This window comes from Haliotis cracherodii, unplaced genomic scaffold (genome assembly GCF_022045235.1).
Source record: "Haliotis cracherodii isolate W230 unplaced genomic scaffold, xgHalCrac1.p SCAF_16, whole genome shotgun sequence".
Classification (NCBI taxonomy): domain Eukaryota; kingdom Metazoa; phylum Mollusca; class Gastropoda; order Lepetellida; family Haliotidae; genus Haliotis; species Haliotis cracherodii.
Window position 1 is genome coordinate 7,259,279 of NW_027266271.1, and position 13,511 is coordinate 7,272,789.

Genomic DNA, 13,511 nt, shown 5'->3' on the forward strand with positions numbered 1-13,511 from the left:
AACTCCTATACACAGGTAAACTCCTACTATAGGTAAACTATATTAAGGTAAACTCCTACATAAGGGTAAACTCTTATATTAAGGTAAACTCTTATATCAAGGTAAACTCCTACATAAAGGTAAACTATATACAGGTCAACACCTATACACAGGTAAACTCCCAAATACAGGTAAACTTCTATATACAGGTAAACTCCTATACACAGTTAAACTCCTACATAAAGGTAAACTATATACAGGTCAACTCCTATACACAGGTAAACTCCTACCTAAGGGTAAACTCCTATATTAAGGTAAACTTCCAAATACAGGTAAACTCCTACATACAGGTAAACTCCTGACAAATTGGTGGTGATTACTTACAGACTGGTCTAGGAGTTGGTCAGGGGGAGCCTACTGAAGCATTGTGCTAATGCAATGAATGGTACACCCGTAGAGGATGCCTCGCTTATCAGTGAACACTACAGAGATTAGATGGTGCAAGAACTGCAGGAGATATAGACAGGAGAACAAACACGCCACTTGAGTTCCTACCTAGCAGCACACACACAAATAACCACCAACCACTCACCAAGACAGTGTCCATGCACTGTATACCTCCTACTTGAGTTTCCACGCAGGTACAGGGCAGCCAGTATCTCCACCACAATGCCACCAAGCAATATACAACTCTATATGGTCACAGAGAATTGTAAACTAACCAATAAACCTGGCCAAGGATCTCCCATGTCAGGCTGAACAAATATCAATACATGCCAATGTGCTAACCCAAAAGTATATTGTAAATGAGACATGGTCCACCCTTATTACAAATGTTAATGAAACCTATATTTCAGTATTTGCTGTGTTGATAGAGAGGACAGAGAGAGACTAGGTTGGGGTACGTCCCCAGGAGCTACTCTCACAGGAACTGCCATGTTGCCATGGAGCTTGCTCACGCTCACTTGGAGGAACTGTGGTCACCATTTGTCAGTGTGATAACACCTGTAATGCTGCCAGGCTCATCGCCGACTCATGTGACACCTGTATCTTGATATACAAGCTGTATAACACACATATATCATCTGTATTTGAGATATATACAATGATATATTATACAGTGTATACTTCCCACAGTTTTGAATAGCTTACTAGAAGACATGGCGTCAAAATGGTTGTCATGGTTAGTTTGAGATTACTTTCCTAGTAACAGATCTTGAAAATAAAAACAAACAAACATACACAAACATATGTCCACACCAGACAAGCAAGCCTTCAGGTAACAGATATAGTTCCACATCGGTTTCACAACAGTACATGCTGAGAAATATTTTAAAACAACTGCACCTCACACTTCATAGCATGTCTTAAGACATAACAAGGCAAAAAGTGAGCAGGGCTCAGTAATACGCCCGACTTTTACTCCAAAATATTTCTCAGTTCAAAACATGAAAAAAAACAATATTTTCTGAGAAAATCCACTTATTGAAATCAAACTTTGCACTGCACCTCTCCTATTAGCATAGAAACTGTACCCCATTTGGAAAAGAATTCATGAAGTAGTTTTCAGGTAAGAGGCCGCACAAATGTTGAAGTAAAAATTAATTCAAAACTATATATGCTCAGCCCTTTTAGGTCGGGGGTCTCAATATTGTTTATTGTTTATAACGGATGCATCATATGAAGTGGCAGGGATGCTGGGGTAGTGGTTACAGTGTTGGCTCGTCACACGGATAACTAAGGAACAATTCCCCACATAGGTAAAATGTGTGAAGCCCATTTCTAGTGTCCTCTGCCGTGAGAGGCCTGGAATATTGCTAAAACGGCCCAAAACTATACTCACTCACTCATAAAAAGTATAAATTATCGGTGAATGGCTTTCTCAATATGTACACAACTGACTGACTGTGACATATTCAGACTCATATTTCAGTCATTTCATGATAAGACTAAATCTTTCAGTCATTTCATTAAATGATTATTACGGCGAGACCGATTAGGGCCCAGCATTGGCCAAACTTTGTATTGCAGTATATTGCGATACTGGCCTATCTGTATTGTGATAGATATTGCAATACACATGGAGCTAAAGTGTTTGATAGTGAGTGACACTGGTAGAACATGGAGATCCTATTTTCTACATACTAAAGTTAATATTACACAGCATAGCGAGTCCAGGCCACTTTGTAGTCATGGATACAGGGGGGGATACAATGTGAGAGAAAAATCACTCCCTCATTCCTACAATTTGTCAAGCAGTTTTGAAGGGAATCATCATTTGTGAATGAATTTTGGTGTAGCCTTTAGGTTAAACAATACAAATAATAAAAAACAACAACCTTGTTATATTTTCTTTACCTAACAAACTGAAAGATAAAAACTAATGCAATATGTATCGTTTGAAAAGCTTATGGCAGTATCGGGTCAGACCTGAGTTATACCATTCAGTGATGTGGAGTAATCCATCACCAAACAACACTTGCTAATTGCTCCAGTTGGTACAGGTGACCCCAGAATGAAATACAGTGTTAAAACATAGTGGCCTCTGACAACAAGCAGAGTTGTCTCTTACAGCAAGCATATTCGCCTCTTACGACAAGCATAGTCGCCTCTTATGACAAGCATATTCGCCTCTTACGACAAGCATAGTCGCCTCTTATGACAAGCATAGTTGCCTCTTACGACAAGCATAGTTGCCTCTTATGACAAGAATAGTCGCCTCTTACGACAAGCATAGTTGCCTCTTATAAGAATAGTCACCTCTTACGACAAGCATAGTTACCTCTTATGACAAGAATAGTCCCCTCTTACGACAAGCATAGTTGCCTCTTATGACAAGAATAGTCACCTCTTACGACAAGCATAGTTACCTCTTATGACAAGAATAGTCGCCTCTTATTACAAGCATAGTTGCCTCTTATGACAAGAATAGTCGCCTCTTACGGCAAGCATAATCGCCTCTTATGACAAGAATAGTCGCCTCTTATGACAAGCATAGTTGCCTCTTACGACAAGCATAGTTGTCTCTTACAGCAAGCATAATCCCCTCTTATGACAAGCATGGGTTGCTGAAGCCCAGCTATTCTAACTTTCAGTTTAAAATGTTCAGATGACATAAAATACAAATCAGGACAAATACAAAATAAAATATTGTTTGAAGGAGTTTCACTACATAGAAATTAAAGATAACAATAGTGTCACATATGCATTAATAAAAAATAAATAAAATAATCTGATTTGCCAACTTTAATTCATGGAGAAAACTGTCATCAGTCTTTAACTACTATTTCAAAAACACACCACAGGTTCACCCCGCCTTCCTTCTAATCACGATTAGAGTCCCAGCTGTTTCCACAGTCTGACTGTCACACATATACTACTGGCAGAAGACACTGGCATCTTTAGGGCTTGCTACACGACCCGTGAAGATCCAGGGCAGAATAGGTCTTCAGCAACCCATGCTTGCCGTAACAGGTGACTATGCTTGTCGTAAGAGGCGACTAACAGGATTGGGTTGTGAGGCTCGCTGACCTGGTTGAATCATGTCATCGATCCCTATTGCGTGGATTGATGCCCGTGATATAAATCACTGGATTGTCTGGTCCAGACTTGATTATTTACAGACCCCCGTCATATAGCTGGAATATAGCTGAGTGCAGCGTTAAACAACAAACTAACCAACCAACTTCCTTCCCTGAGGTGCCAGGATCTGTACTGAAACGCTGCTATGAAAGAATAACACAAGTTGAAATCCAAGATTCTGTCCTGTTTTCAATGAACACAAAGTAAGTCATTACAGTCCAATGCATAACAACAGTATTGTCCGCCACCAGTGGCACCAGGGGCCCACCACTCTAGAGCTTGATGTAAGAGGCAACTTGATGTAAGAGGCAACTTGATGTAAGAGGCATCTTGATGTAAGAGGCAATGACATGGATCGGCTTGTCTGGCTTGTTGACTTGGCTGATTGCAAGTCATTGTACCCTGGTGTCATGGACATTGCTTACAAAAGCAATCACAGGTTTGTGTGGCCCACATTAATTAATTACGGTGCATTCTGATATGATATAGCTTAAGCATTGCTGAATGCTACGAAAAGCAATAACCAACCCCCCCCCCCCCAAAAACTTGATCTGTCTACAGTTAATTACCTTTATTCAAGGCATGTAAAAATAAAACATTAATGCCAGAGAATACCCAGTCTCGATTATCCGTTGAAACAGATTCCATTGGGCATAAAAGGCCATAAAGCTGAGAAAATTACATGAATAGATCACAAGTATTGATAATGCACACTAAACTAAGATTTCTAGAATTTAAAAAAACCAAAATATTCATGGCGGAATTTTCATCTATGACCTAGAATTGTACTTGTACATACAGCATCTCTGATATATCCAAATCACAGAAACAACCAACCTTTTGTGAAAGTCTGTGGCGGTCGTAGTCCTCATTGAGTTGGTGTATATTCCCCTGTGTATTGCCAGAAGTATGCTTAGTCAATATCTGGAGTGAACTCCAGGGAAGGACAAAAACAAACATTGCATGCTCCGGCAGTTTTTATGCGCGATGTGTTTGATCTTAAGGATTAACTCTTTCACTGCCTGAATTCAATATGATTTGAATCCACAATGAAGTTCTTGAAACGGTATTGGAATAGTTGAATTTATAAAGCCACCATTTTCTAAATGTCTGTTGCTCGGTGTAATAATGTTTTTATTACCCATTATTACTTAATACTTTTGAGCTCCCCTTAACAAAAATGCACTGATCAGGACTGCCATCTTCGACAACCAATATTGTCAAAAGACATCAACAATCTTCAGTTATGATGTCGTTTCTAGTGTCATTTCATTCCGATCTTACATCACAATAAGATTCAAATGAGGTCAACAATGCCCTCAGGACGGAGTAAACAATACAACGGTGTGCGTGAGGTGATATTGGCACTAGTGCACATATGATTTTTATGAACTCGGTTATTTCTAACCCAGTGGGAAATAAATCTCAATGTTATTTAATGTCAGTGATATCAACAACAGTGGCAGTGTCAATATCAACAAAGAATGCAAAATACAAACTTCAGCATTACACTTCAATACAGCATAGAGAGTTAAGCAGCGGGACGAACACCCCTATAATACTGAGTGGCAACAAGCACCAACATAAGGCCAGAAAACTTCAACATTCTTTCTCATCAAAGGCTTACTGAATCAAGTAAAAAGCAGCAAACAAAAGTATCTACCCAACTGACAACAGCCTGTTGAGGAGCTCAAGCCTTAACCCACATAGTTAACTGACAATCTGCTCGTCCCATTGAATTTATTACCCGTTAAGAATCTAAAGCCAACACAAATATCAAGGAATTTATTGAATGCAGTAGCAACTATTAATCCAATGTTTACAGAAGCACAGATATATATTGTATCTTTCAACAGGGGCATGTAGATTCTAGCCGGGACAAAGTGTCCATGTTGTCATTATTCAACATGGCAGGACACCATATTCATAGCGGATGTGATTGATTATACACAGCAACGACTCCATGTAATGGTGTAGTTGAAGTGTTGGTATCACTGTTCTTTGGAGGAGGAGATATTGCACTTGATATGTCACTTCCCAGAGAAGCAGATGTGAAAACTTGATCAACATGTTCAATGTGTTCAACATGTTCAACATGTTCAATGTGTTCAACATGTTCAGTGTGTTCAACATGTTCAATGTGTTCAACATGTTCAATGTGTTTAACATGTTCAATGTGTTCAATAAGTTCAAAGTGTTCAACATGTTCTAAGTGTTCAACATGTTCTATGTGTTCAACATGTTAATGTGTTCAACATGTTCAATGTGTTCAACATGTTCAAAGTGTTCAACATGTTCTATGTGTTCAACATGTTCAAAGTGTTCAACGTGTTGAACATGTTCAATGTATTTCAATGTGTTTAACATGTTCAATATGTTCAAAGTGTTCAACATGTTCAAAGTGTTCAATGTGTTTAACATGTTGTATGTGTTTAACATGTTGAATGTGTTCAACATGTTTAATGTGTTAAATGTGTTCAACATATTCATTGTTCAATGTGTTTAATGTGTTCAATGTGTTCAATATGTTTAACATGTTCAAAGTGTTCAACATGTTGTATGTGTTTAACATGTTGAATGTGTTCAATATATTCATAGTTCAATGTGTTTAATGTGTTCAACGTGTTCAACGTGTTCAATCAGGACTGTTGTAGATGGGTAGAAGGTTGGAGCTTGAAATCTTGTGTTGACATTTAATCTTTGACAGTTTATGGAAGATCTAAGTAAACAACTTACTGTAATATGTAAGCTAAACACGGTATTGTTGAAACACTAAAACATTCTGAACCGATAAGTTTTATGAAGAACACAATTATTCTACCTGCTTTTTGTAATATATCTACTGAACACTGTGGTAGAACAGGTGATTTTTGTGACATGAGGTACCTAAAATGTGCTGTGTAGTCAAGCTTTGTGACTTTGTTGACTGCATGTCACCATACCCCGATGGCGTGGGGCGGTGGTGATAATATCAACCATTGGTTTGTCTGACCCAGACATAGGTTTTCGGGCTGTTGTGATATACATAATGACTATGAATCAATTTCTTCCCAGAACATGATTGAGATATAAATAACTGAAATACATCTTGATCATTGTTCATGACAGAATAATCTGTACTTTCAACTTGTTGAGGAGGGTAGAATTTTGTGTTGCAAACTGTGAACATTACTTACAAGTGTGTGTGTCAGTGTCTGCTAACCCACCTCTAACTGACTTCAAGTAACATCTGCAGACAACAGGCACCAGTTGGCACCAGTTTAATCAAGCCCTGTGTGTCCCTATATTCACACATGGTCACTCACCATTTAGCAGAAAATCTGCAAAAGTAATTTTTAAGGATATACAGATTATTAGCTGAGCATGTTTTTGAATCCACAAATCATACAGTAAATCTGGAACATTTTACGGCATGAAATTACTGCCGGTGGCCAACAATAGCCTTAACTGCATCTAAAAAGTTTTGCAACATGACTCAATATTAAAGCTACTTTTGCAGGTGTTATATTTCAGGATGAATTGGTAACTCAGCATCAGTCAGAGATTCGTAAACTAGAGATGCATGCGTTGTAGTTGTCATGGGACGCTGGAGCAGTGTGTTTATCTGACAGAATAGTGGCTGGTGAATGTCAGGATTACTCAGTGTTATGTCAACTACTTGACGAATGTGGCAGTTTAGTGAACTTAGACTAATTAGACTATTGACACTAAGTGACGATGTTTAATTAGAGGGATGAGAGAGAGTATTTGTATAATCGTATACTGGCTGGTTTGACATGTGGAAGTGAATTCAAGAAATATATCTCCTTACGTCTTTTGTTTGTTGTTGGTCTGCAAAAATAACTGTGCCATGAAACTATTGCGAGTGTGTGTCCCTCGCAGTTTTCACGGTACTTTCCTGTTCACAATCAAAACTTTCCAGATTTACAGTCTATATTAGGAATAAACTTGGTGCTATAACCAACTTGACTAAGGATGATGTGACATCAGGGACAGACATGTCCACTAGTCCGGTAGTCTAGTGAAAAAACTTGAGAGAACCGTTATGTTCTCCGAAAATCCAGTAGTTTTTTTAAATGTGCTGCGGACTAGTTGGACATGACCATGTTGTCCACGCCTGTATTCCTTATAGATCATAAGGAAGCACATGAGGATAATAATCTTTTTATCATAGAATTAATCTGAAAATAATCAAGGTTAAAGACGTATTTTCATTTACTGCATTAACTTGTATGAATACACTGCATGAGTGAACCACCCTGTTCATGATATAGAGCCAAATGAGTTGCAGCCATGTTTGTTTACACAAGCACTCACACATCAGGAACCTCTATCTGAACATTTGGCCATTTGTGGGAGTGTTAGGCAACAGTTTTCACAATCAAGGAGGCATCACATCGATGTGTGGAGCTTATAAAAGTAGCTCCTTCTTGGTAAACACATTTGCATATTTATTCGTGATACCAAGTTATTAGATTGTTTATCACATTGATATGTTCACTACCATGATCTGACGCAATGGTGTACCCCATTCAGTCTGCAGACTGGACTGTGAATGGTAACACAAGACCAGCATGACCTGGCAGTGCATGCACCTGCACACAATCTCACAGCTACGTCACAGACAGACAAGGACAAACCTTCTAACTAAGGATTACATAGTTCATGTCAAGGGGTCATGCTAAGCCCAACTCTGATTGAGTACTGGTGCAGGGTGAAAAGCCTTGGTGTTCCTAAGCTGTTCAGCCATGCAGATGATCACTTTGAGACACCACAATTACCAGCAAATGATTAGATTATCAGGTAACAGTATCTTACCATTGTTGCTTATGACAAGGTAACATTTCATCAATTGTAAGCATTAATTGATATATTAAAAATCAATGTAAAGGTTCTACCAGTATAATTAAATCCTTAAAATATGCACCAAGTGACAAAACAATATTTTCATGAGACCACAAACTGAAAAGAATAAGGCTTCTGTTCTTGTTTTCACTGTAACTATGAAATGTTCAAGGTATTAAAAATACCTGCTTGGCCTACCTGTTCATTGTTATGCTACATGCTGTGCTTCTCACCGACTTGAGAGTTAATCTTTACCCAAGAACAAAGTCTTGCCAATAAATCCTGTTTCAGATGAAACTGACTAGAGAATTTGAACATTACTGTGCCTGCATGCTTCATGGTAACACATTGTTGTGGTGACAGATCACCTGCATCTACTGGCAGTGCAGTCACTCCAGACTATAGCTGAACCAGCCAAAGCTGCTACACTTACTGACAGCTGTCTACAAGGTAACACATTGTTGTGGTGACAGATCACCTGCATCTACTGGCAGTGCAGTCACTCCAGACTATAGCTGAACCAGCCAAAGCTGCTACACTTACTGACAGCTGTCTACAAGGTAACACATTGTTGTGGTGACAGATCACCTGCATCTACTGGCAGTGCAGTCACTCCAGACTATAGCTGAACCCATCAAAGCTGCTACACTTACTGACAGCTGTCTACATTGTAACACATTGTTGTGGTGACAGATCACCTGCATCTACTGGCAGTGCAGTCACTCCAGACTATAGCTGAACCAGCCAAAGCTGCTACACTTACTGACAGCTGTCTACAAGGTAACACATTGTTGTGGTGACAGATCACCTGCATCTACTGGCAGTGCAGTCACTCCAGACTATAGCTGAACCAGCCAAAGCTGCTACACTTACTGACAGCTGTCTACAAGGTAACACATTGTTGTGGTGACAGATCACCTGCATCTACTGGCAGTGCAGTCACTCCAGACTATAGCTGAACCAGCCAAAGCTGCTACACTTACTGACAGCTGTCTACAAGGTAACACATTGTTGTGGTGACAGATCACCTGCATATACTGGCAGTGCAGTCACTCCAGACTATAGCTGAACCTATCAGAGCTGCTACACTTACTGACAGCTGTCTACAAGGTAACACATTGTTGTGGTGACAGATCACCTGCATCTACTGGCAGTGCAGTCACTACAGACTATAGCTGAACCAGCCAAAGCTGCTACACTTACTGACAGCTGTCTACAAGGTAACACATTGTTGTGGTGACAGATCACCTGCATATACTGGCAGTGCAGTCACTCCAGACTATAGCTGAACCTATCAGAGCTGCTACACTTACTGACAGCTGTCTACAAGGTAACACATTGTTGTAGTGACAGATCACCTGCATCTACTGGCAGTGCAGTCACTCCAGACTATAACAGATAATAAAAAACGGACAAATGATCAGTCAGTGCTGAAGACATCTTTAATTATCAGTCATCTCTAATTATCAGTCAGATTCTTCTGGAAAACAAAATAAAATCAAGTAAATACTTCAGAGAATGTTTCCTTCTTGTTAACAGAAGTAAACATGTCACTGTTACTGAGCACGACCTACTCTAACTCGGAGCCCTAGGTCTTAGAAAGGAGTGAGAAAGGTATAGCCATAATCTTGACTCTCTGAAGACTGTTTCGCCTACAGTGCTATGTGTCTTGAGTGTGTATCTTGTTTTTCGAAGATTTTACACTGGAATCCAGCATAACCATGAATCTGAGAGACTGACCCTCTCAGAGGCATAGTCTAAATCTAAATCTCTCAGACCTCTCAGACCTCCTTGGCTTGCATAGCACCATCAAGCACCTGTGGCCAGGAGAGGCCCTGTCTGCAGGGTTCAACAGATCCCCAGTAATCATTCTGTTACAAGGTCACACTCTGCCTGCTACAAGAGACTATAAGGTGTACAAGTCAAGACATAATATATCATTACATATTAGAAATAAAGTAATTTGTTTGGATGGTACTGTATTACACACAATATTGATGTTTTGCTGTGTCACCAGACAGCAAGCTTAGTACACATTGATTGAGGCATGGCAAATGTTATTTTTGCACTGTAAAAAATTGACTTTCAACGGAACACAGATATATCTACATGAGTTCTCACACTTTATAAGTGTATTAACAAAGACACATTGTTGTTATACAGTGTATACATGTCAACTTCTTTCTGATAAACACATCCTTAACCTTCAGTAATTGACTTTTTTTCTAATAGCTACATACAAAGAAAGAAAATCATTTTTCTACACTACTTTTCTACATTTTTCTTTTACACACACAGACAGAGACACACACAAACAGTACACACTCACACAGACTGACAGACACCCCCCAAAACACACACACACATGGACAGACATGGACACACAAACATGATTTTTCTACAAACACACAGACACAGAACACATAGAGACAGACTGATAGACACACAAGCACAGACACACACACAGACACACAGACACACAGACACACAGACACACACACACACACACACACACACACACACACACACACACACACACACACACACTATGAACATTTATTAACAAAAACTGAATAAAATAATCTCAGAAAAGGGCATCCTCGTAACCCAACCAGAACCCCACTGACTTTTATTGATTTCCTATGATAGATTATGTGAAATAGTATTGTGACGTATTTCTGACTCGGGTAGAAAGTACTGCCAATAGCAGTCAATTACAGCATTAATTTCAGGTGTCAATCAAAGCAGTCTGTTCCAGCCTGCCAAGCAGCAGGTAAATGCTGATTGATGACCATCATAATGCTAATGCATATTAGAATGTGTTCATATAGATTATCCTATGACAGACATATTTACATATATGCCAGTCTGAGGGTCCAAGTGTTGTTAGGGCAAGCATGATAAATGTAGTTATGGGTTTGAAATAAACTTTGAATTTTTGTTTGTTTACACAGGTAGCTGTTGGCCCCTTCCTGCATTGCACTTATTGACTGTTTCCTCATGCTAATCTGTCAGTCCTGAATGATGAGAGGTGGAGCTTGTTGTTCTTGGCAAGGCAACCAGGAAATCTCATGCTTCCACTTCCATTAATAATAGATTTATAATTTAGGCCGATTTCAATTCTGTTACATGAAAATGTATTTTAAATTTGTTTCAAATGAAGAAGGTGGTGAAGTAATTGCTTCCTATTATCTAGTATATTTCTTTCTTGATTTACGTCACAGGCAGCAATAACTATTTCATCAATATCACAGAACTCTGTACATAACCCAGCCTCGGTCAGAAAAACAGTGATTGATATCATGAGCAACCTCCCACATGGTCAGGGTACAATGACATGCATTACAGCAAGTCACTAAGACTTTCAGTAGCCTCTTACAATAAGCATGGGTTGCTGGGGACCCGAATTCTTGTATGGAATCCCCAATTACTCGGGACCCCAAATCTGCATTACGACAAGCAGTAGGGTACTGGAGACCTATTAACACTATCACACATCTACTGACAGTATTAAAGGGAGGCCACCTCCACTGTCTGCTGCCCTGTCTCATCTCACACGTCTACTGACAGTATTAAAGGGAGGCCACCTCCACTGTCTGCTGCCCTGTCTCATCTCACACATCTACTGACAGTATTAAAGGGAGGCCACCTCCACAGTCTGCTGCCCTGTCTCATCTCACACGTCTACTGACAGTATTAAAGGGAGGCCACCTCCACTGTCTGCTGCCCTGTCTCATCTCACACATCTACTGACAGTATTAAAGGGAGGCCACCTCCACAGTCTGCTGCCCTGTCTCATCTCACACATCTACTGACAGTATTAAAGGGAGGCCACCTCCACTGTCTGTTGCCCTGTCTCATCTCACACGTCTACTGACAGTATTGAAGGGAGGCCACCTCCACTGTCTGCTGCCCTGTCTCATCTCACACGTCTACTGACAGTATTAAAGGGAGGCCACCTCCACAGTCTGCTGCCCTGTCTCATTTCACACATCTATTGACAGTATTAAAGGGAGGCTACCTCCACAGTCTGCTGCCCTGTCTCATCTCACACATCTACTGACAGTATTAAAGGGAGGCCACCTCCACTGTCTGTTGCCCTGTCTCATCTCACACATCTAGTAATAGTATTAAAGGGAGGCCACCTCAACTGTCTTCTGCCCTGTCTCATCTCACACGTCTAATGACAGTATTAAAGGGAGGCTACCTCCACAGTCTGCTGCCCTGTCTCATCTCACACATCTACTGACAGTATTAAAGGGAAGCCACCTCCACAGTCTGCTGCCCTGTCTCATCTCACACATCTAATGACAGTATTAAAGGGAGGCTACCTCCACAGTCTGCTGCCCTGTCTCATCTCACACATCTACTGACAGTATTAAAGGGAGGCCACCTCCACAGTCTGCTGCCCTGTCTCATCTCACACATCTACTGACAGTATTAAAGGGAGGCTACCTCCACAGTCTGCTGCCCTGTCTCATCTCACACATCTACTGACAGTATTAAAGGGAGGCCACCTCCACAGTCTTCTGCCCTGTCTCATCTCACACATCTAGTAATAGTATTAAAGGGAAGCCACCTCCACAGTCTGCTGCCCTGTCTCATCTCACACATCTACTGACAGTATTAAAGGGAGGCCACCTCCACAGTCTGTTGCCCTGTCTCATCTCACACATCTAGTAATAGTATTAAAGGGAGGCCACCTCCACTGTCTTCTGCCCTGTCTCATCTCACACATCTACTGACACTATTAAAGGGAAGCCACCTCCACAGTCTGCTGCCCTGTCTCATCTCACACATCTACTGACAGTATTAAAGGGAGGCTACCTCCACTGTCTGCTGCCCTGTCTCATCACACACATCTACTGACAGTATTAAAGGGAGGCCACCTCCACTGTCTTCTGCCCTGTCTCATCTCACACATCCACTGACAGTATTAAAGGGAGGCTACCTCCACTGTCTGTTGCCCTGTCTCATCTCACACATCTACTGACAGTATTAAAGGGAGGCCACCTCCACTGTCTTCTGCCCTGTCTCATCTCACACATCTACTGACAGTATTAAAGGGAAGCCACCTCCACAGTCTGCTGCCCTGTCTCATCTCA

At 40.6% G+C, this 13,511-nt stretch overlaps 1 protein-coding gene across 4 annotated transcripts in view; it reads right to left on the reverse strand.

The window, feature by feature from the left end:
• Window positions 1-13,511, reverse strand: part of LOC139463354 (flagellum-associated coiled-coil domain-containing protein 1-like) — a 52,160-nt gene that overhangs the window by 19,240 nt on the left and 19,409 nt on the right. The window contains exon 1 of one of the 4 annotated variants that reach the window (XM_071244610.1): window positions 8,605-8,829. The exons of 2 other annotated variants lie outside the window; for them this stretch is intronic. In XM_071244610.1, the coding sequence (XP_071100711.1) occupies window positions 8,605-8,612 (8 nt within the window). In that variant the 5' untranslated portion in view covers window positions 8,613-8,829. Of the gene's footprint in view, window positions 1-4,398; window positions 4,501-8,604; window positions 8,830-13,511 lie in introns of those variants that run through there. One more of the 4 variants, XM_071244609.1, reaches the window with a different exon arrangement.